The 24,439-nt window shown below is 37.1% G+C and overlaps 1 protein-coding gene across 1 annotated transcript; it reads left to right on the top strand.

The window, feature by feature from the left end:
* The first annotated feature begins 89 nt into the window (after positions 1-89).
* LOC138691620 (zinc finger protein 235-like) lies at positions 90-20,933 on the top strand. Its single transcript, XM_069813777.1, has 5 exons — positions 90-280; positions 4,745-4,842; positions 8,869-9,006; positions 11,323-11,405; positions 16,704-20,933. Exons 2-5 carry the CDS (start codon positions 4,750-4,752, stop codon positions 17,590-17,592), a joined length of 1,203 nt encoding a protein of 400 aa, XP_069669878.1. The 5' UTR covers positions 90-280; positions 4,745-4,749; the 3' UTR covers positions 17,593-20,933.
* The last annotated feature ends 3,506 nt before the right edge of the window (positions 20,934-24,439 follow it).

The raw sequence follows: 24,439 nt of genomic DNA, 5'->3' as shown, positions 1-24,439 counted from the left end.
TAGTAGTTTAAATAACGTCGTTAAATAACGAAGTAAAAAAAATAATAAGGAAGCGGTTCCACAGTCTTCTTGATGCACGACTATATGATTTAAGCAACGAGCTAGGTTTCATTATAATGACGTTGCCTGTTGCTTCTGCATGCTTTACAGCATTTACATACCTTTGAAACCATTAATTCTGTAACACATGAGTGCATCTTTAACGTATCCAATATTCAGAGGTTCTTCCTTCATCATTGTAGACTGAAGAGCTGAAATATTAGCGACTTCATTAGCATAGGTGTGTATAAGTTGAATGTGGAATATTTTCATTGTTGGGAATGCTCATTGATCTGTCACTTTTATGAAAACCAAGATATACTCTTGTTATGTTTATTTTTTTGTACATGTGTACCGGTATTGAAATGTTACTGCAGTGCAAGGTTGGCGGATTATGTCCCGTTCCTACGTTAAGTTCACAATGATGTGCGCGTGTTTGTTACTGTGCAAACAACTAAAGTTTGAAATATTTTCAGTTTGCAATCAATTATTGCATTTGGGGGTTATTATTACAATTCAAACTTAGGCCTAAGGAGAAACGAGCGTGAGTGACTTCCGCCGATTTAGGAATAGAAAATGACTGAATTTCGAAGCGATTTTTGGTGGAGATGCATTTTAGAACTTAAGGATTCTATTGGCAATTGTTTAAACTAAACTAATTGTACAGAAATGTGGAAAATTACCTCTGAAATGACACGTCCAACGTAATGCAAGTGCAAACGTTGTGCTTTCTAGAGAATGAAAGGATTGTAGTCATATGAAACACACGATGCGATGTAATGTGAACAACGCAGAACTGTTATTAATTCAATAGCCACTGAAAAACACTCAACTAGAGCATATAATACTAGAATAAACACACAAATATCACAACGTAACTTTCTTTCCAAGACCGCCATTATGGTAGACATCGACGCACTTGAACTGCCAACATAAAAAAAAAACAAAAAAGCACTACTGTACCTGTTCGAAACGGCCACGCGTCAGTGCTATCATAGGGGTCATACGGGAGCATACGGCGTATGGGAACCTACAAGTTTTAATGAATCGTATGGGAAGAGAAAATTCTGCCTATATGGACACCGATACACGCTTCATGATTTATCAATACACGTGTACATCTACTGTGAGAACTTAATGGGATATTCTTTAAATCAAGCTTATTTTCTAATTATAAAAATGTAAATGAAAACAACAATTCTTTAGTTCTTTTTATATTCAAAAGATTCTAAGTAACGGTTAGCAAGTCTGACTGTGAAACAAGCGGAACCGGGTTCAACTCCTAGTTGGGATAAGTTACTTGGTTGAGGTTTCTTCCGGGGTTTTCCACAGACACATTAACAGCAAATGCAACCATCGCAGTTGATGAAGCGTCCTAAAATATATATTAAAAGAACCATTGAATAATGGTTGGAGAGGTAGAGAGAGGAGAGTAAAATATATTTCAAGGGAGAAAAGAGTGTAGCGTATGGCCAAGAAAAATGTTACTATGACAGCACTGGTCATACTCAATCGCTTTCACTTTCATCATCACGCACACCGCCGGGATAGAGTGCCTTAACTGCTTTATCAACGCGTTGGAAGGATCTTGCATGCTGCGAACAATCCTTCCTCCATAAGTATTCACAAAGGTGATCACTGAGGTCTTCCTTGCGCACGCCTCCCCGAGACGACGTCGTCTAAGAGCACGCCAAGCACACCGTCATTATTTTGGTTTGAGCGGCGTCATGTTTCCGAATAAGACGCAGCAAAGTTCAATATTCGGACAAATCTCCAACCGCACTTCCTTCCTTTCACAATCTAACATACCCAAAACCCAAGAACCCTCAACAACTCGACGGACCTCAAATTTCCTACGTCCAATCTTACATTCATCAATTTCCACTATATGATTCGGTCCTCTAATGCTTGGTTCATTCTTTTAACGGCGATTCAAACTGTCTGAAAGAAAAATAAAACTTATAGCAAACAAAACCTAATCTAACCTGCCACAGATTCGTGTATGCAAATCATAATAAAAGCCTAAACTAACGTAACCTATATGAGGCATAACAGAAACCTAACCTAACCTGTCACCATTTCCTATATACAAGGCATAATAAAATCCTAAACTAACCTAACCTAACGTGCCACTAAAAGTCTAAAATAACCTAACCCAACCTGTCACAGATTCGCCTATTTACAAGACATAACAAAAGCTTAAAGTATCCTAACCTAACTTATCACAGTTTCGTATATGCAAAGAATAATAAAAGCCTAACCCAACCTGCCATTAAATCTTAAACTAACCTAAACTAACGTGTCACAGATTCGCCTATAAAACGTATAACAAAAGCCTAAACTATCCTAACCTAACTTGTTAGTTTCATTTATATAAAGCATAATAAATCCTAAATTAAGCTAACCTAACCTGTCACTACAATCCTAAACTGTCACACTGTCACAGATTTGCCTATACAAGGCATAACAAAACCCTAAACTACTCTGTTACAGATAATTACGTAAACATAATAAAAGTCTAAACTAACCTAACCTGTCATAACTCTATATTCTTACCTCTACACACTTTCCTCAGATATGAAAACCAATCCGCGATCGTTGACTCCGTTACCAGTACATCTGCTACATTCTTCTCGATACACTCCCCTATTGTTTGGTAGTAAGAAAACTTAACTGCAAAACCGTACATTACAATAAGAACGTTCTTGGTCGACAATCTCGAATGAGTGAAAAATGTGTTATTTCCAGCAGACAACTTAAACGTTCCATAAACCTCATGCCCGACGCATTTTTTTTTTTTTTTACAAATAAATAAACCGTATTTGACTCTTCTGGGAAATTGAGCATACAGCAATTCCCCACAAAGTAGACACTCCATATCTGCGGGAAACAGACCTTCTTCCTGGCACCACAGTTGCGTTTCATTTTCAGTTTTCACAATGCTGAGCTTAATAAGATTAAGACAACCACCAACAGCAGCCATTTTGATAACTATGAATATGTATTTTTAAATTCCCGCTAGAAAATTGCAAACTATCGCGAAACGTTCATAATGTCTCATAAGTTACGTTGGTACGACATGTAAGATGGCTGCTGGTGCTTATCCCCAATAGTAAGAGAAGTCACTCAACGCTCAAATAATACTACACACCTAATCTAACCTAACCTGTCACATAATACTACACACTTGTAGTCACATTCACCAAATTTAGTATCATTTTGTTCGCATATATTGCCAACCTTGCTACACGTATCGGGAGCCATCTAGTGGAAATGAATCGTAATGCCAGAAAGAAAATATGACGACTTTCATAATAATTACATTTAGTTCGTTCATTGTATGTTTTGTGATATATTTTATTTTATTTTATTTTATTTTATAGGGTTATTTTACGACGCTGTATCAACATCTAGGTTATTTAGCGTCTGAATGAAATGAAAGTGATAATGCCGGTGAAATGAGTCCGTGGTCCAGCACCGAAAGTTACCCAGCATTTGCTCGTATTAGGTTGAGGGAAAACCCCGGAAAAAACCTCAACCAAGTAACTTGCCCCGACCGGAATTCGAACCCGGGCCACCTGGTTTCGCGGCCAGACGCGCCGACCGTTACTCCAAAGATGTGGACTTTGTGATGTATTAAATTAGTGATAATTCCACACACACACACACACACACACACACACACACATATATATATATATATATATATATATATATATATATATAGTACAATAAGAATTGAAATGTGTTATGGTTGTGATAAAAGTATTGAAAATTGATTTATAGTGCCACATTGGCCGTCATAAAAGTGTGCAATATTCGTTCAGTGCCGGTGAATACTCTACCTTGTCCAACTATCGATAAAAATCAATTAATTCATTACTGAAATAACTTACAACTAAATTTTACGAATGATATCCGGATAGGGTATTATTATATTTCAAAACTTCACAGTAACATTTCATTGATTAAATACGAATAGAGTAATATGGACAAACTGTTGCTATAAGACATTCACAGACTTTATTCAGAATATGGCCAAACGTGTTTAAAGCCATTTTTTAATTATATCTTAGTAACTGCCTTTTAATGGACAAAAGTACGAGTGAATATATTGAATAAAATATAAGATAATACAGTATATTATTTTTATATTTATTCATTAATACTTGCTCTACCTGCAACCCTTCCCTGTAACCCATTATGCTTTCATCACAACCTTTGTACCTATATTATGCCGTCCACAACTGTGGAGTAACGGCTAGCGTGTTTGGCCGCGAAACTAGGTGGCCCGGGTTCGATTCCCGGTCGGGAGGTTGAGGTTTTTTCCAGGGTTTTCCCTCAACCCAATATGAGCAAATAGTGGGTAACTTTCGGTGCTGGACTCCGGACTCATTTCACCTGCATTATCACCTTCATCTCATTCAGACGTTAAATAACCTAAGATGTTGATAAAGCGTCGTAAAATAACCTACTAAAATAAAAAATATATTATGCGTAAACAGTCAAAAAGAGATATAATACACAACACTGCTATCAGTATTAACACTAAAATCTCCCATTTCCATGGAAATCCTGTTGTGAGTACAAAACCAACATGTGATTCAATGGCGCATTACAGTTAATTACCATGTAAGGTACACGTGTAGTTATGTTAACAGCTCATAAGCACCAAACAGGTAATTTTCTGGCACTGTGCTTTCAGTTATAATGGATGTTATCAAGACAGAACCCGAGGTCGACCCTTTGACAGTACAGTCATGTGATGACGCAGTTAAAGAAGAGGCAAGTCCGTCACCAGATGTAAGACCATTTTTATCCCCATGTCTACTCTTTCATTCTTATGTTACTAATTACTATTCAAATATATAAAGTTACACTGCCACTATAATTTAAGGTTTCCAGATTTTTTTACCTCAAATCTAGGGACGCATCTAGCTGCTCAGTATTATGACTATATTACCACAGTGGTATATACAGTCACGAAGCTCAATACTTACTAAATATGCAAACATAGATAGTTGCTCACCACCAGGATTGCTACTATCGCCTCATCACAGAATCTTTCCCTAGCAGACGATAAAATGTATTGTACTTTCGATATCGTGTTCTTTTGAAAAAATTAACACCTTCCTTCCACTATTGAAATATGAAATACATAAGGTTGATATATTATTTTCATAAAATATATATTATATTCTATAAACTCACCTTCCTGGATCTTTCGGAAGAAGGATAACTCTAACCTATTTTTCTTAAATTTACAGTACTACCGTTGCCTACACTATAGTATTGAAGGCCTCTGCATTGCTGCGATAATCGATCTCAGAATTGGCTCCATAGACGTAGTTGCAAATGCGCCACTAGACGGCAGGCGATTACACCCTATTTATCCAGTGCTTTCAATGGTGTAGTTGTCAAATTAATCTAATTGCACGACACAGCATGAAATAAAATTAAGAATTTGAATAGTTATAACCTAGATATATTATTTTAAGTGCGATTTATGTGAAAAATTGGGTTACGATCAATTTTCTACAATTTTATGTTATTCAAATTACGGCCAGTACCGGTATGCCTATCATTATCAACCTGGATGGCTACAGAAACCTGGTTTTCGTCACACGCTGGTTCTGGCTCTGGCCCTGTTGGTTCTGGTTCTGACCTTGACTCCAAAATTCAGCTTGTTTTTGGAAAAGCAGAACCATAGTTTCTTTTAACCACGATATTACCTATGTTTGCGAATGCCTTTGTCATGTCCTTGAAGATATGATGGAATGGATAATCTTAAAAAATGGTCGAGAAGGAAATTTGGAAGGAGTCGCTTGTTTTTAGTGGAAATACTGAAACAAATTATGTCGAAATGTGAACTCCACACTAACTGGCACAGATCTTTTTGAAAGTTGCCAAAAACTACTTTTGTTCAAGTCCTGCCGCGATATTCATTTAACCTATTTTTCACGCAAGTCAACATTTCATGGATATTGATGGAAAGTGATGTCATTTCCATTTTTATCTCCACTTTTACAAAAGGATAAGCAAGAGTATACCATTATGAATCGAAGTGTAGATCAGAATATCAATACCATAACCTGAAAACAATAAGACACTCTGTATGCAAACAAAGTAGGCCTACAGTAGGATTAGGATCAGGGACGTATATTGTGGGTGTTCAAAGTGTGCGCTGGACACCCTGTAAATTCGGTAATCTCATTTTAATGCAACAATTGAATGAAACAATATAAAACAAAAGCGGACAATACACTAGACATTTTTTTTATTTCACAATATGAAAATGTAGAATGGTTAGAGGGTTGTGAAATTTCACACAGGTTATTTTGCTGGCCACGCTTATTTTTTGTGACAAAAATGAGGTTTGGAGTAAGTATAGTTTTGCTGACTTCAATCACTTGTGTAGTGCACAGCAAAATCATTCAAAATCTCAAACTCACGTACAGTATTTCCTGAAATCAAAACTTTTCGGCAAACAGTGAATTGATATGCAAATCTGACTTTCAGGTAGAAGCTCCCTGTGAAGCAGGCTTGAATAATTTTAAGAGAAAAATTGTTCCGGGATCCTTTGCTTAGCGCACGAATGCTCTACCGACTGACCTACCCCAGGAACCATACAACACCGTCACAATTCTTCCCTTTATATCCACACAACTTAAATCGGGATGAGTTGTGTGGATATACGTAAAGGGAAGAATTGTGACAATGTCGTGTATGGTTCCTGGGGTAGCTCAGTCGGTAGAGCATTCATGCGCTAAGCGAAGGATTCCGAGATCGATACCCGGCGCAGGAACAATTTTTTTCCTTGAAATTATTCAAGTAGGTCTATGAGTTCGTAATAACGATGTAGCATAACATTTGGTTGCAGTTCGACCCTTCCACATATTAAGTTAACTATTGGCAGTCATTCCAGTATGGAGACAGGAGTTTGAGCCGCGAGGCTTGCGGCAATAGCCTCTAAAGGCATGGCTACGATCTTGACTCACAAGCTTGAGGCTGGACCAGGGAGGAGGTATCGATTCACTACATCTCCTTACGAAAGGAGGCTAGCCTTCCATCATAGTATTACGTCGCACTATATTGATGTCGTCTGAAAGCTCTGCATTGCTGACTTTAGTTTAATCAAAAGTGCATGCGTGTGAGTGTTACATATTTATTTTGTATAAAATTGCTCATACTGAAACAACATTGCGATCATTATTTGTAGAATTAAAAGAAAAAAGCGTTTTCAAGTTTACTTATTCAAATAGCAGATGAAGAAAGACCGAATAAAAATTTCAATTTTCATGGTATTAGAAATATCCTTGACTAACAGGGTGCTCTGAGACAAATAAGTTCTATTGTTTTACCTGTATTCTGTTTGGGGGTGAAGATAAGTGATCGTCATCTTCTTGTGTGGTGTCACAAAACATTTTGATAGAAAAGTGGGTAAACAACTGCTCTATAAAAAGATAGAAGCTAAGCAGATTTTTTCAGTCTACTCAGTATTTACACCTTAACTTCGCCACTGACATTCTTAGACAATTGAAGAGTCCACTGCAAGAATGATGGATGTCATTTGGAATACATTTTGCAGGAGAAGCAATTGAAAGTTTGAAATGCTTAGCGCTCAAAGCTTAACTGAGATTTTTCGATCATTACTAGACAATGACTATCAGTGTTAATACCATATAACTCTCTATGTACATTCTATATGTCTTAAGCTATGCATTGACAGTCTTGGTTCATTTTCGACAAGAAAGTGACATCCATCATTCTTGCAGTGGACTCTTCAATTGTGAATATATGCAACGCACAGCAAAAGCCTAAACTAACTTGTAATATGACCTGTGACTGATTCGACCAAAGCGAGTTTTCGTGAGGACGAATCAGTGACAGGTTAGGTTATGTTATGCTTTTGGTACGTCTTGGGAGAAAGCATACATTCTTAGACAGTTGTAAGTATATGCAGAGCATACAAGGAGTCTAAACTAACTTAACCTAACTTCTCACTGATTCGCCCTTACGAAAATGACAAGTATGTGATGGTCTATCTCTGTTTCCTAACCCTTCCACCTCGATGCAGTGATCCCACCTGTCCGCACCTCTTTGACGGACCCCATTTTGACAGCGGGTTTCAACCATATTTTGGTGCGAAATTAGTGTCATCACACAGTTTTTTTTTTTTTCGGTACATTTGACTGCACTAGAACTCAAGTACGTAAATAAATTTGTACCTTAACGTGGTAACGCTATTATATAGAATTACTTCTATTTGATTTTATAAAATCTAATATATTTTTATTGCCTTGACTCTTACTGAATTATGAAAATTCGCTCTTGTAAGACATGGAAGGTTACAAGCACAGTAAGATTGTTTCGTATGTCACCAGTGAATATATTGGCATTGGATTTTATACAGACATTATGTAACAGTACATTTCTTATTAGGAAGGACAGTGTACTGAAGAGTTAAAGTCATAGATTAGAGACTCCGGTACCAAAATGTATCATGAAATGCATTGCATCATGGTTCAAATTTTCCATGATGTGACACAAATTAGTCATGATTCTTCCATTACACTTGAGCGCCAATAACACGTTTTGGGATATTTTTAGTCGAAATGGATATCATAACAGATTTGACTTTATTCTAATCACTCTCACAAGTTAAGTATCACCTCTTCTCCGACATTATGCTGCTTTTAAAATCTGTTATCCATTTTTTCTTTATTGAAGCACTGGCATGCAGACCCAGAGTGCAACCTGTAACACTTGTGATCAGCTTCTGTTACATTGTAATATATTACTCATTGATTATTCCTCTTTTTTCTGCAGGAAGAGAATTTATTGGATCTGCATGTGACTAGGATAAAGGAGGAATGCGTGGACGACAGCTACGATCACAATCGAGAGATAAAATTTGAAGAAATTATATTGCCAAATAATTTTCCCCTAGTTAAGTGTGAAGACGAGGTGAGTGGAGCTCTTTGGCTGTACTGGCTCTTCTTTCTGATGTTTAGCTTGTACTCTCTTCGTCACAGAAACCTTCTCTGTACAGCTATGGTGATAGCGAATTTTGATTTCCAGTGGGGACAGTAAGACTGTCTGCATGTTCTTTATTTCTTATTTCTTTGTTGCGAAATAACCTAAATTTGAAGTGCAATATGGCTCTGTTATTTAAGTCTTGAAGAATATTCTTTCAGTGACCATACAGTTATTTTTCTTAAAGTATGAAATCTTGCTATATAGAGTGAAACGAGTAAAATTACCATCTTGAATATCTCTTCATGATTGATGTTATCCATAAGCTGGTTCACGGAATTATAGGCTATATTTAACATATGCAAAATTGTAAGAATTAGAGGAACGTGTGTTTTCATAAAAGGAGTTACTTATGATACAAGTGTTGAAAACTGCATTTTATTTCGTGATAGGGATGTTGAAACTAGGCGCAGATCGAGTGTTGCAACCTTCGAACAAAATATAATAACTTTCAACATGTGTTGTAACTGTGTTTTAGACAGCCATTCGTCCATGCTGGAAAGCTATAGAGATAATGCCCCCAACTTCTCCAAATGATAGGGAGGTGATAAAAACAGAAAAAAAGTATCCAGAGGAAATCAAAACTCGCATGGGATTTAATTCACTATTATACGATTTGAAGAACCAATATAAATATTATACGAAATAAAGTACTCCAATACAATAAAATATTAATTGACTCATTAAAATTCTTTTCCGCTAATTTTAGCTTCACCAAAACTTTTGAACGGAGCCGCCATTTTCAGTTGACTATGTATAGGGTAAACAAATGACGATCGCAAAGTATGATTTATAGTACCGTGAACAATTTGCAGTTTGAAATGTTGGCAAACAAAGTAACAAATGATAGGGAGGTGATAAAAACAGAAACAGTATATAAAGATTAGAAGAAATGAAGTACTGTAATACAATAAAATATGTACCTATTAATTGACTTAATAAAATTATACTTCACTAATGCTAGCTTCACCAAAATGTTTGAATGGAGCCGCCATTTTCAGTTGAATATCTATGCGGGAAACAAATGACGAGCAGAAAGCATGTTTTATAGTACTGTAATGAATTTGCTATTTGAAATGTTGACAAAAAAAGAAACAAATGCTAGGGAAGTGATAAAACAAACAATTGCTAGGAAAGCGATAAAATTGTAGCGATAAACAGCCATGATTGGTTGAAAAACATCCTTTCGTACTGTTTTATTGGTGAAAAGTAGTATGACGTAACAAAAGTATAACAGACACATTAAAAGCAGGTAGTGATAACTCAGTGATAGAGCGTTCAACTAAAGATTGAGAGTTCCCAGGAATAATTTAGGAGATCCAGAAAATATTACTGCCGCAAAAACTCTTTTAAAAATATGTCGATATTTTCATTCAGTTAGGCAGTTTTTTAAATTGTTACAGTATAAAGGCTTTACGAACACTAAAACCAGACAAAAGGAGGAAATGTAACTTTATGCAGAATAAATTATTCATGTAAGTCATACTGAACTGGGATACGTAATTAGGTTTACAGTGTCAGTAACACCATTTTTCTTCTTTTAGTCCATATGTGTTTTATAAATGTGAATGAATATAAATATTTATGAATATGAAGTACGCATATTTATTATCGACAGCTGTTTCATGTACTGTTGGCCCTCATTCCTATGTACAATGCCATCACAACATTAATTATATTTACATTAGTTTCATTTCAAATATTCTTATGTAATTCTTTAATTACATTATAATTGCACCCTCTTCCCTTATAGTTCGCCTGTCTTTACTCCTATTCCAATTTGGTATAAAATTGAGTTTCGATATTTATTAATATTTCACCGAAATGTGCGCAAGAGTTAAATGTTGTATTTACAACTCTTGGTTCGGGGATATAAAAAGTTTTAGATGAAATATAGCAAAAATATCTACGAAATGTCAAATATGGAATGTTTAATAGAAAGCATGGTTTAATGTTTAATATTGTGCTCACACAATAACATCCGTAGACATCTTGGATTGAGTTAGGCTGCATTTAAGTTAATGATTGAGTAAAGATATATTTCCTTATCTATTTGTCTTGAAATAATAGTTAAAATCGAAGTATATTGGAAACCTTTGAAATATTACCTCCAAGGAATATCGTTTGCTACTCAGTTTTGTACTTGGACTCGGTAGGATTTAAATGCAGGCCTATGTCATGAAGAATTGATGCGCTCTTCATGTAAACCTACACCATCTCTCTGAACTTTCGTGACTTCATTTTCAGGAAGAGGTGTGTGATTTGGGCACAGTAAAGGACGAGCTGAAACTGGAAGGCGCGGCAGAAGAGAATGAGATTTTGCCTGATAGGTGAGTGTGGGGTGCAAGTCTTCACATTATCATTTTTTCATTACTTCATTAAAATGATCACGTATGACGTTAACTTGCAACCTGTTATGGCAAGGATTATTTTGTCCATTTAATAAGAATGACCTCGGAAATCATGGACGAAGGGAGTTATGAGGACAATAAATGCTAGAGAGTTTATTTTATTTTACTGATAAAATGAAGACAACTGTTAAGAGTAGTCTTGCATTCATACAAATCATCATATCGTCGTTGTTCCTGCAGTAACTCCTATGTGCAAATATATAACATTTTTGAGTAGAAAGAAAAAACACATTTATTCATCCTATGTCAGCCATATTGTGAATTCTTCTATTTTCGAAACAAAGAAATATAATTACATATAGGAGATTTTATTATTTGCTGTATCACTATTTAAGTTATTTAACAGAGCAAAAATCTGAAAATCGATAAATATGTCACATAGGAGTTATTGCAGGAACAACGACGATATATATATATATATATATAATTTATTCCTTCTACTTGTATCTCTAGTCCAAACAGCTTCCTGCCCGAAAGAGATAGTTACAACCTTATAAAGGGGAGACATATGCTGAATTGTAACCTATTGTATTAATTACATAAATACAACAATATGTAAGAAACTAGAGTTGTTACTATTCAATGCCATTTTGTGAATCGGCACCTAAATAACCCCAAGAACAGGTCTAAAAGACAAAGCATGAAGAAAAACGCTTTTTTGATTCCCCTGTGTTATTACCTGATGTTGCAATCTGGATCCTTCGATATATTTATGTATGTGTGTGTCTCGTAGGGACCATACATACATGATGTGACTGAAAGATTTTTTTTTTCAAAATTTGAAGAGATGTAGAGTGATGTGGTGAAGAATTTTTCACCATGAACTAATGACCAAAAATGAGAATTGTATTTTGTACAGCATACCTTGCCTAAACTTCTCGAGGACATTCCCTTGCAATTGCATGTTAGTGTGTGACACCAGCATAATGCTGATCTATCACACTTAAAGCGCCTGGTCCTCATATCATAGTATATTCAGGCAAATGAGTAATTGGAACGGTATGTCCAGTCCCTTGGCCTGTGCGCTCTCCTAACCCCCCCCCCGATTTGTTCTTTTTAGTTGATTATTGAACGACGCTGTCTCAATTACGAGGTTATGCAGCGTCGATGAAGTAGGTAATAGCGAGATGATATTTGGCAACATGAGGCCGAGGATTCGCCATAGATTACCTGATATTCACCTTACGGTTATGGAAAACCTCGGAAAAAACCCAACCAGGTAATCAGTCCCAGCGGGGGTCGAACCTGCGGCCGAGCGCAACCTGCAGGCAAGCGGCTTAACCGACTGAGCCACACCGGTGGCTTCTTGACTTTTTACTGTAGAGGTATGTGAAGGTTATTCCATATGCAACACCAGTAGAAACAGTAAATTGGCTTGCTAACAGGGGAAGTATCACACCCTGAATGCCGAAACTTGCCTCGAAACTTCGGTGAAATAACTGATGTGCTACGAGAAGACCATGTGAAAAATATTAGCCGCCTGTTTCCACTGCAAGGTCCCGAAATAAACCCGGAATTATGCATATAAGCAATAGGCAAGTGGATACTAGTCGCTACAGGTTGGAATGAACAGCCCTTCCTGTGTGCAAGCCAGTGGAGCGGTGGCAACCAGCAGCGAACGAAAGCACATGAGTCAAGGTCAGTAATACAAGCCAACGGCTACAGGGTTAATGTTAAATGTATCCAGTACGATGTTGAGGGTTGTGTAAAAATTAGAACTGTCACAGTGAGTTCCACGGAGCAAGACGTAAATCCGATTAATATACTCGAGTTCGCCACTTTCCGTAAAAATGGTGTTTCGTCTTTGGGGAACATAAACACGAAAGAAAAGAAAATAGCCCAGTTTATTACTGAACTGACTGAAAATAAGTAGTTGTATAAGAGTGAACCGGTATGAGGAAAACTCTCGATGTATGTGAAGCAAGTGATAATGATATCGATCGGAAGAGCCTTGCTCCTGCCACAAATAATGTTGCAGGCCTGAGTTCGATATTTGAGTCAGACAGTGAATCCCCAGAAGCCAGTGATACGAACAGTTAGTCTCCCTGCAAATCGCCTAGTTAAGGCTGTGTCGCAAGCCCTGTAAAAATTGGAAATGTAGGTGTCAGCATGGACTACAAGAGGAAAGCTGTGCAATTCTGGCTGAATGAAGGTGGTAAAAAGTGCCATTCAATATCATACATTCGCAGGAATTTCCGTCGCGTTACATCAGAGCGACAACTGTATTTATGGAAGAAATAGGTAGAAAATATATCGACACATCCCACAGAACATAAAAAACCTATGTATAAAAAGAATTGTTTCAACATTCATTCGATACCAGTCACTTCTGTCTTCTATTTAATAAATTATCCAGGTCTATTAAACACTTAAATGCTGAGGTTAAATTAAAAAAAGAATTAAAGAAATTTCTTATGGATGGTTGTTTTTATTCAGTACAAGAATATCTTGAATGTTAGTATTTACAGTTATTAAATGTTGTTAAGTTGTACGTATATATTTATTAATAGTGGATGATAAAGGTTTCATAGATAATTATTAATTTTAGGTTTATTGTGTGAAGATTTGACAATTTTAGTGGTAGTGTTCAATCATTTGTCAGTATTATACACTATGTTGTTATACACAGAGAGTCAGAACTTTTTCCGCAGTGGCAGACACTCTTATATTCTGGTGTAGATTGGTATTTCTCCCTAGCCTTAGCAGGTAGCCACTCAAACAATACCAGCACATCCTCGTCAAGGTTATACACAAACCCTGCAGCCAGCAAGTGCATTCATTCTGTAAAATGTTTTCATTTAAATAATGAGTTTTTTAATGGAATATATTTTTCGAGAAGGTGACAAATACACTAAAAAAGTGAAACATAAATTTAGAGAACGTTTCTCAAACTCTAATTTACCTCATCGGGATACAGTGCGTGATCTGTTAAATAAATCTCTCCAGACAGGCTCCGTGCAAGATGCTCCACGGTGTGGGAGATCCACAGTTTTAATGAAAGAAAAACTGTTAAATATTTCTAATCAAATATTAAAAAGCCTTAACAAATCGGTTAGAAAATTGACACAGTAAAGTGACATAAGTGTAGAGCATTAAAGGATGACCTAGGATTACAGTCTTTCAAGGTATCGGTCGTGCATGAACTAAAACCCACAGATAATTAGAAAAGACTAAATTATTGTGTTTGGTTTCAAAGATTTATTTGTCGTCATGGTGCTGACGTGTTAAACAGGAAATTCTTTTCAAACGAAGCTTGCTTTCATCTTTCAGGTTACGTAAATTCCCAGAATACACGGGTCTGATCCTACGAAAACCATTATGCAATACATTAAACACCATTGCATCCCAGAAAATTGGGGTATGGTGTCCATATCATGAGCACACATTAGGCCTTTAGGACATTTTTTAAAGACAAAGTAAACTCTGAAGTTTATTGCTCAGACATATTGTTTCCTTTTACTGCACAATTAAATGAAATTTAATTAAATAGCTGTTTCTTTGAATAACATGGTGTGAAGCTCATACATCTAATCGATCTCTGCAATTTTTAGAAGAGGTTTTCGCGGAATAATAATTGTGCCAGCTGCGATCCCCCGAACTAACGTCTCCTGACTATTTCTTCTGGGGAGATCTGAAGTGTACCAGACCAATCCTACGACGATCGATGGATTAAAATATGTAATAACAAACAAACTTTTTCAATTCAGTGACAAAGGAAACTTTGAATAAGGCTTTTGAAAATACGATGAAGTGGGTAGACCTATGTCTTCAAGAAAATGAAAGACATTTTCAACATCTTCTGTAGAGTAGGTAAGTATATTGGTATTTCAATATTATTTTTATATTATTGCCAAATTTAGGATTTTCGCTTCATAATGATGTCATATTCATTCTCCGTACCTAGCGCGCTCTCGTTTATTCCACTAGCGTAGCCAGTGGTACCACTCCATTCTCCGTATCTAGCATGCTGTCGCTTATTCCACTAGTGCGGAGAAAGTTCTGACTCACTCTGTATATATCAGTATTATTTTGCAAATATGTATTAGTTTTAGAACTGTTTCTAGTTTTAATTTCTTTGACGTGTCCAACATCATCCTGTATGATCATTAGGACGAAATAAAATACATACATAAATGCATACATACATACATACACGCATTCTACTCCACTCGCCAATGAGACAGGGATGTCCAGCGTCCGACCACAAAAGGATTCCAGCTTCAATTTCGGGGCCTTGCGGTGGAAACAGGCAGATAATGTTTTGCACGTGTTCTTCTCGTAGCATGTCAGTTATGTCACTAAAGTTTCGAGCCAGGTTTCGGCATGCAGGATGTGATACTTCCCTTCTAAGCTCACATTTATAGTTTTCGATATCGAGAGGGGATCGTGGAATCTACCAGAGAGTAAGACAAAACATGATTCATCATTGCACGCTATGTAACGAAATTGGTGGTCTTCAGTTTGAACATTTATTATAAATGTGAGTCAGTGAAGTACTTCAGACTACTCTGATGTTTTATTTAACCTACTGAATGAGTAGAAAGTTCCCATCACAAGGAACAGGGAAAGTAACATCTCACAATGCTTGATAGATACTCCAATTCTCATTTCAGGTTATGGGTTCGTAGGAAAAAATCTCTTCACCATATCACCCTTTATATCCGCTTTGAATATCTTACAACGTTACAGAATCAACATCAGGCCTTATTATCCATTCCTCGTCACCGTACCTCTTTCTATTCATCCTCTTTCATGGTGTCAGTTTGTCGCCTATGGAACTCCTTGCCGAACGGTTAATCTATTTAAATTAAGAATTACACACTTTTACATGAAATTGATTTGTGAGTGTTAGCCGATTTTTATAGGTTATTCTGTGTGTATATAAGTTGTCATTTAGGTCTATCATGAAGTAGAATTAGGATATGAATTGTAAATCACTTAATTATGTATCATGTTCAGTTAATATTTCATTATAGCCCATGTAAGCTTATTAATGTGCATGAAAATTATTTTTATATTTAAGTATGGCTTTCCTATTTTTGTCATTGTTTCATTATGTACTTTACTTCTGGTAGTGTGGAAGAGAAGGCCTCATGGCCTTAACTCTACCAGAATAAATAAATATATCCCCCTAAATTTTGAAAGTCATTCAGTTACATTCTGTATAATGCTTACTATATTTTGAAGGAAACCGATAAATTTTTATATTTGTTTCAGCATTGTGGATAATGTTGAGAAGAATGTTCCACAAGAACATAACGGCACTGATCATGAAGAAGGCATATTGACACAGTGTGGTAGCAACAGACAAGACTATTCAAATATTAGTGACATAAGCTATAATCCTACCAAGTGTACTATATGCAACGAGGTTTTTGTAACACCGGAATCTCTGAAACTTCACTTTCACATACATACAAGCAAAAAGTTATTCAAATGCGATGTCTGTGGGAAGTCTTTCACAAGATCATGGAATTTGAAGGTACATACACGCATGCATACAGAGGATAGTCCATTCAAATGCGAGGTGTGTAGTAAGTGTTTCTCAGATTCGGCAGTTTTAAACAGACATGCACGTTTACACACAGGCGAAAGGCCATTCAGATGTAATTTCTGTGAAAAGTGTTTCTTAGATTCGAAAGTTTTAAAGAAACACGTACGCAAACACACAGGCGAAAGGCCATTCAAATGCAATGTCTGTGGGAAGTTTTTCCCGGTACATGGATATCTCAAGATTCATGCCCGCCTTCATACTGGTGAGAGACCATTTAAATGCGACGTATGTGGTATGTGTTTCTCATTAAAGGCAGTTTTAAATAGGCATGCACGCATACACACTGGCGAAAGGCCGTTTAAGTGCGATATCTGTGGAAAGTGTTTCGCAGAATCGGGTAACCTCAAGAGTCATTGCCGCCTACACACTGGCGAGAGACCATCTTTTAAATGCAGTGAATGTGGAAAAAATTATGTGGAAGTGGGAAGTCTAAGAAGACATAAACTCCTACACACAGCCGAAGGGCCTTTCAAATGTGATATCTGTGGGAAATGTTTCACGAGGAAGGATAGGCTAATAAGGCATATGTGTTTACACTTAGACCAACGCTAATTTATATTTATTGTCTTTTTAATATTGTGCTGGAAATTTAGGACATTTGTAATACATATGTACCGAATGGGCCATAAGTCATGATCGGGTTTGTAATATATTAGTTCATTAAATAATACAGTAATACCACAAGCTACTTAAAAACGTTATGTATTGAACTCGCCAGTATTAATGGATGCAAATATGCAAAAAAAAGGAAAAAAAAAAACTTAAGTTGTCATCGTCAAACGCCTAACATTGCGGCATGCTCATGTGCGTTTGCTTGCCCACCTGAACATTTTGGGAGTAATCGTATTGAAGATTCGAAAAATCTCTCTCTTCGCTTCTTCAACTGAATAAATAGAAAGCCACCGGCGTGGCTCAGTCGGTTAAGGCGCCTGCCTGCCGATCTGAAGTTGCCCTCGGGCCGCGGGTTCGATCCCTATTTGGGCTGATTACCTGGTTGGGTTTTTTCCGAGGTTTTCCCGAACCGTAAGGTGAATGCCATGTAATCTATGGGGAATTCTCGGCTTCATCTCGCCAAATACCATCTCGCTATCACCAATCTAATCGACGCTAAATAACCTCGTAGTTGATACAGCGTCTTTAAATAACCAACTAAAAAACAACATAGAGTTTCCGAAGATTGGCTTCAATTGGAGCTGCTTTATTTAAAGAGGTGAAATAAGTTTTCTCTGATTTCTTCGTATGTTTCACCAGTTCGTTGTTTTTCATGAACCCACACACTACCGATGCAACATTCCTCAATTGTATACAGAATGTTTCCGAGGTGGCATTACAAACTTTCAGGGATAATGGCGAAGCGCACATGTATCAATTTGAGATAAGGAACCCTGATCCGGAAATGAGCGAATCGAAAGGTACAAGCAAAAATAGTTGGGTGGAAATGAAATAATTTCATTCCTCTGTATACCTTCTTAATGTGTATTTATCTGTACATCTTACACATACTGTATTCATCTGACGTTGTTTACGTTGTATACTTACAGTATTCCATTCAGTGCGCTGTCTGAGGGATGGGGACAGGAAACTACACTAAAGCAATGCAGATAGCGTAATGTGTAACGGACATGGTCGGTCCTGATATGTACATTTGTAGACAGCAGTGTATGTGTACAAGTTGCAGTGTCCAGTCTATCAATCCTAGTAAAATGAAGGAGTACACGAGAGCGGAATAAGCAGACCTAATTTTCGAATACGGATGAGCCGATGGTAACAGTAGACAAGCTCACAGATTGTATCGGGACAAGTACCCACGTAGGAGACATCTGACCCATGCCATCTTTCCACGATTGTTCCAAAGGTTAAGGGGAGGAGGGCACGTGGTGCCAAATTACAATTCCATTTCCACACAACAAATTTTGCTTATACCTTTCGACTCAGTCATTTCCGGACCATGGTTCCTCTCAAATTGGTGCATGTGCCCTTCGTCATCATCCCTGAAAGTTTGTAACATCACCTCGGAAACAACCTGTATATTGCTTACAGCACAATGTTTCATATAGACGACAATCAACTAACAAACGCGCGTGCCGGAAAAGATCTGACTTGTAACCAAAACATGAAACTTCACTCACTCTATCGGAAAAGTGACAAACTATTGCCACAAACAGTATATGAAACGAAAAAATATCCCTCTCAGCCTAATGCTTTATTTCAATATAAACTATCCGATGGTGAATTCTGGCACATTCTGTACATTGAGGATTTTTTTAGTTATGAACCTCTTGAGTGCGGCTCCGTATTAGGGAAGTCCTGCAGCTGCAACTGGAAAAAGTGTGATAAGAGTTACTGTGCGTAAGCTTAGAATTTTTATTTTACTGTTTATATATTTACTGAAACCGAAAATGATATTGTAATTAAAACTGATTACAGTAGGCAAGAACATTTGAAAATAATGCCTTCACAGGAGCATTACTTTCCCGGCATCAGCATAGGATATTTCCTGTTAACTCTCATAAGCACATCAGCTGTGATATTTTGATATTGAGGGAGTCAGCTCTACAATGGTCTAAGCCACTTTTTTAATGTAGAAAAAACAAGTTAAAGTTGTATATATTTATAAGTGATATTATTTTAGGGAAAAAATTACATACTTCCTAACAAGCTACATAATGATGGATTGGTCTATTCCACTTCGTAGGAAGATAGTTCACGTCAAAATCAACATAAGGCTCAATATTTAATTTTTTTTAATGAGGAAGGTTAGACTGCTATTGCGGTGACACTCTCAATTTCTTGTTTGATATTTTCTTTTAATGGAAGAACAGTAACAATTAGCACACAATTCGACACAATGAACGCATCTAGTAACGCACGTACATACAGCCATTTGTTGACAAATCGCCCCTCAGTCTAACTACATGTACCTACCTACACATCCATTACACAGCCTTGACGTCTGGATTCTCGCTGTACGCAGTCGCACTCAGATAGCCGGTACTCAACCTTATTTTATATATACCTTGATTCATGAGTGAAAATATTGTGAAAGTGTTTCCTCGCCATATATTGCAAAGTTCATTAGGCCAGGGTTTGTTATCACAGATTTAAAAAAAATAAGTGTTTACACAATACACAATTTTAGACATTGAGACAGTAACAATACAAATTCAGTTTTAGTTGGACGTACATTATTTCCAGAAAATTGTATATTTTATTATTTTTACACTTATTTTACTCATAGAATACTAATATCTGCAATTTTATGGACGATAATAATATATATCGTTGAAGATAGATTATAAATTCGTTTTTAATATGTAATACCTACACATTATTCACACACAGCACATCACTTGTTATCAGAATTGCCCACCTTATTTACGCTAATGCTCAAAAACTTTCGGCCAATGAGTTATTGCAATACGGATGTTTTAAATTAGAAATTCTGCCATTCCTGCCTCCAAGCACCACTTCAATCTTTGACAGTGAAGTGCCTTTACTTGCAGACATTTCCCTCGAGCTCTGCACGCATTTTCAAGTCCAAAGGTTTGAGGTCGGGTAAGCCATGCCACAAGGCCTGTTACTAGTTGATATGAAATTAGCAACATGGAGTTCGAACCACCTCTATCTAGACTTTAGCCTTATGAGGTGGGGCAGAATATTGAAATTGGTGCAATCCACACCATTTATTTGTAAGTTATAAAAAAAACTGTTTTTAAACCATTGGTACATAAACTTGGACAGTTTCTGCACCTTGTGAGATGTAAAGCAAAACAATATCTTAATCAGATTTTAAATGGTGAGCATTTATTTCTCGATCCCTCTAAGCAGAACATGGTGTGTATGTACACACTACACAGTCTGTGTCTTGTACTTTAACATATCAGGTGGTTATAATTAAATTGACCGTGTCCAGCATGGCACAGCACTAACAGTAATGATCGTAGGAGTGTGAAACCTCGTAGATATGCTAATTAAGCGATACGCTCGCGAATTAGTAAAAAATAATTAGTTCCAAGTCTTGCAACCAGGTGAAAATATGGAGCTGTAAGCATTCAAACATGGTATGAGCGTAGGAAAGAGGCAGAAAAGATCAAACACATGAACACCTCGCGGGCCTGTTAGGTGAACAGTGACATCTGCACGTTATAGGGACTTGCTTGTGCAAATTGTGATTCCAGCTTTGCAAGGACGCAACTGTCACCACACCATTACTTTCATGCAAGATGGGTCAACACCACATGTCGCTCGCCAGGTGAAAGATTTGCTGCGAGAAACTTTCAGTAACAACCACATCATCTCTAGGCAATTTCAGATGTGTGGCCTTCAAGATACCCCGACCTAAATCCATGTGACTTTTGGTTGTGGGGATATTTGAAAGATCGTGCCTATCAGGGACATATCCGAACTCTGCCTGATCTAAAGGCTAGCATATAACATGTCGCTCTGATTTCACCAGATACGTTGCAAGAAACTGTCGTGTTACGGATGCAACATGTTGCTGAGGTGGGAGGCCATGTTGAACAGTGTTTGTAATCATAGTTTTTAATAAACTTGCCAGAACCACCGTTATCATGTGATTGATCTTTCCTGCCTCTATGCCACAGTCTACGCCTGTGCAGTAACGGTCAGCGCGTCTGGCTGCGAAACCAGGTGGCCCGGGTTCGAATCCCTGTCGGGGCAAGTTACCTGGTTGAGGTTTTTTCCGGGGTTTTCCCTCAACCCAATACGAGCAAATGCTGGGTAACTTTCGGTGCTGGACCCCGGACTCATTTCACGGGCATTATCACCTTCATTTCATTCAGACGCTAAATAACTTAGATGTTGATACAGCGTCGTAAAATAACCCAATAAAATAAATAAAGCCATGCCACACTCTGACTGCTTACAGCACCATATTTTCACCTGGTGGCAAGATATGGAACTATTTTTTTTATAATTCGCAAGCTCATTACTTAATTAGCATATCTACGAAGTTTCATACTTCTACGATGATTACAGTTCGTGCTGTACCAGGCTGATCATCGTCAGTTTAATTATAACCACTGATATATCACATCATCATCCATGTAACTATAGTAGTAGAGCAGATTTTCAGAAAAGTTTATGTTGACGCAGAACTACCTGTCTTTTTCATGTAGCGTGATTTTCAGAATAGTTTATGTTGACGCAGAATTACCTGTCTTTTTCATGTAGCGTGATTTCCAGGAAAGTTAATTTTGGCGCAGAACTGTCCTTTTCATGTAGCGTGATTTTCAGAAGAGTTTATGTTGGCGCAGAACTACCTGTCTTTTTCATGTAGCATGATTTTCAGAAAAGTTTATGTTGAAGCAGAACTACCTGTCTTTTTCATGTAGCTTGATTTTCAGAATAGTTTATGTTGACGTAGAATTACCTGTCTTTTTCATGTAGCGTGATTTCCAGAAAAGTTTATTTTGGCGCAGAACTGTCTTTTTCATGTAGCGTGATTTTCAGAAGAGTTTATGTTGGCGCAGAACTACCTGTCTTTTTCATGTAGCATGATTTTCAGAAAAGTTTATGTTGAAGCAGAACTACCTGTCTTTTTCATGTAACGTGATTTTCAGAAAAGTTTATGTTGAAGCAGAACTACCTATCTTTTTCATGTAGCGTGATTTCCAGAAAAGTTTATTTTGGCGCAGAACTGTCTTTTTCATGTAGCGTTATTTTCAGAAGAGTTTATGTTGGCGCAGAACTACCTGTCTTTTTCATGTAGCATGTTTTTCAGAAAAGTTTATGTTGAAGCAGAACTACCTGTCTTTTTCATGTAGCGTGATTTTCAGAAAAGTTTATGTTGAAGCAGAACTACCTGTCTTTTTCATGTAGCGTGATTTTCAGAATAGTTTATGTCGGCGCAGAACTACCTGTCTTTCATGTAGCGTGATTTTCAAAATAGTTTATGTTGGCGCAGAACTGTCTTTTTCATGTAGCGTGATTTTCAGAAAAGTTTATGTTGAACCAGAACTACCTGTCTTTTTCATGTAGCGTGATTTCCAGAAAAGTTTATTTTGGCGCAGAACTGTCTTTTTCATGTAGCGTGATTTTCAGAATAGTTTATGTTGGTGCAGAACTACCTGTCTTTTTCATGTAGCGTGATTTTCAGAAAAGTTAAGTTGACGCAGAACTACCTGTCTTTTTCATGTAGCGTGATTTCCAGAAAAGTTTATTTTGGCGCAGAACTGTCTTTTTCATGTAGCGTGATTTTCAGAATAGTTTATGGTGGCGCAGAACTACCTTTCTTTTTCATGTAGCGTGATTTTCAGAAAAGTTTATGTTGACGCAGAACTACCTGTCTTTTTCATGTAGCGTAAGTCACAATCTGTTTTTTCTTATAATGTTCTTCACATATTATATTAACCATTTCTATCCATATGAGCAAAAAATAACTTTTTGATGAATAGTTTAAGACCTTGAAATAAAATTTTAATTAAATACAATTTATGTAGTTACATTTTCACTTCCTTCAACTGTGTCAAATGTCGTGTAAGTCACAAATGGAATTAACCAAGAACAGTGTTGTAGTTTCTTAGAAACCGATTATTTTCTACAGCAAAGACGGCGATGTTCGCTGTTTAGAAACCGCATAGCCGACGTTGAGCATTGAGCGATGATCGTCAGCATTGCTCGCTCGGCGATGATCGCCATAGCGGAACCATAGCTTAAGAGCTTACCCATATCCCAAGAGCCCTCAATAACACGACTGCCAGCCTAAAATTTTCAACAATTTTCGACAATGAGTCGATAGAGGGCATCACAGATTAATATCGATTGTCTCCAGCTGTTTAACAAAGAATTTGGGAATTTACACGAAGTCCAATAATGGATTTCTTCTGTCAAACATCTCTTGATTTGTGACTTATAGTCCCGTCGCTCTAATTTCCGGCAGCCAATCGCGTTGCAGGTCGGCTACATTGAAACGTGTGCGTCTTGTGATTCGCTCATGAAGACGTTATTCATTTCTTAAGGCTCGATAAATACTTAATATAATCGCCCGCCATTTTGGCTCTTTCGTTGGCGTTCGCAGAAAGCACAGGAGGACGTTATTTGCCTCACAATTATTTGCTGAATTACAGTGCGTTTGATTTATTATCATAGGAGCTACGATATGATAATGCTTGACGGTGTGGCAAATAGATTCCTCGTATGGTAGTTCGGCAACAATAGAACAAAAATGGCGAACGATACTACCTACCTAGACTTTATAGAGCCTTCACTTCCTAAGGCGTAAGCAAAGAGGAGGAGTCACGCCGGGAATAACAGCGTCGCGACTATTGTAAAAATGAGAATTCTTCGGTAGCCCGTTTAGTTATTATTTCAGGACTTAATGGATTTTACCAACCGATTGAGCAGAAAAAATACCTTATAGTGGTATAAATAACTCAAA

The sequence above is a fragment of the Periplaneta americana genome, chromosome 16 (assembly GCF_040183065.1).
Source record: "Periplaneta americana isolate PAMFEO1 chromosome 16, P.americana_PAMFEO1_priV1, whole genome shotgun sequence".
NCBI lineage: Eukaryota > Metazoa > Arthropoda > Insecta > Blattodea > Blattidae > Periplaneta > Periplaneta americana.
This window is presented reverse-complemented; position numbering and strand designations above follow the sequence as displayed.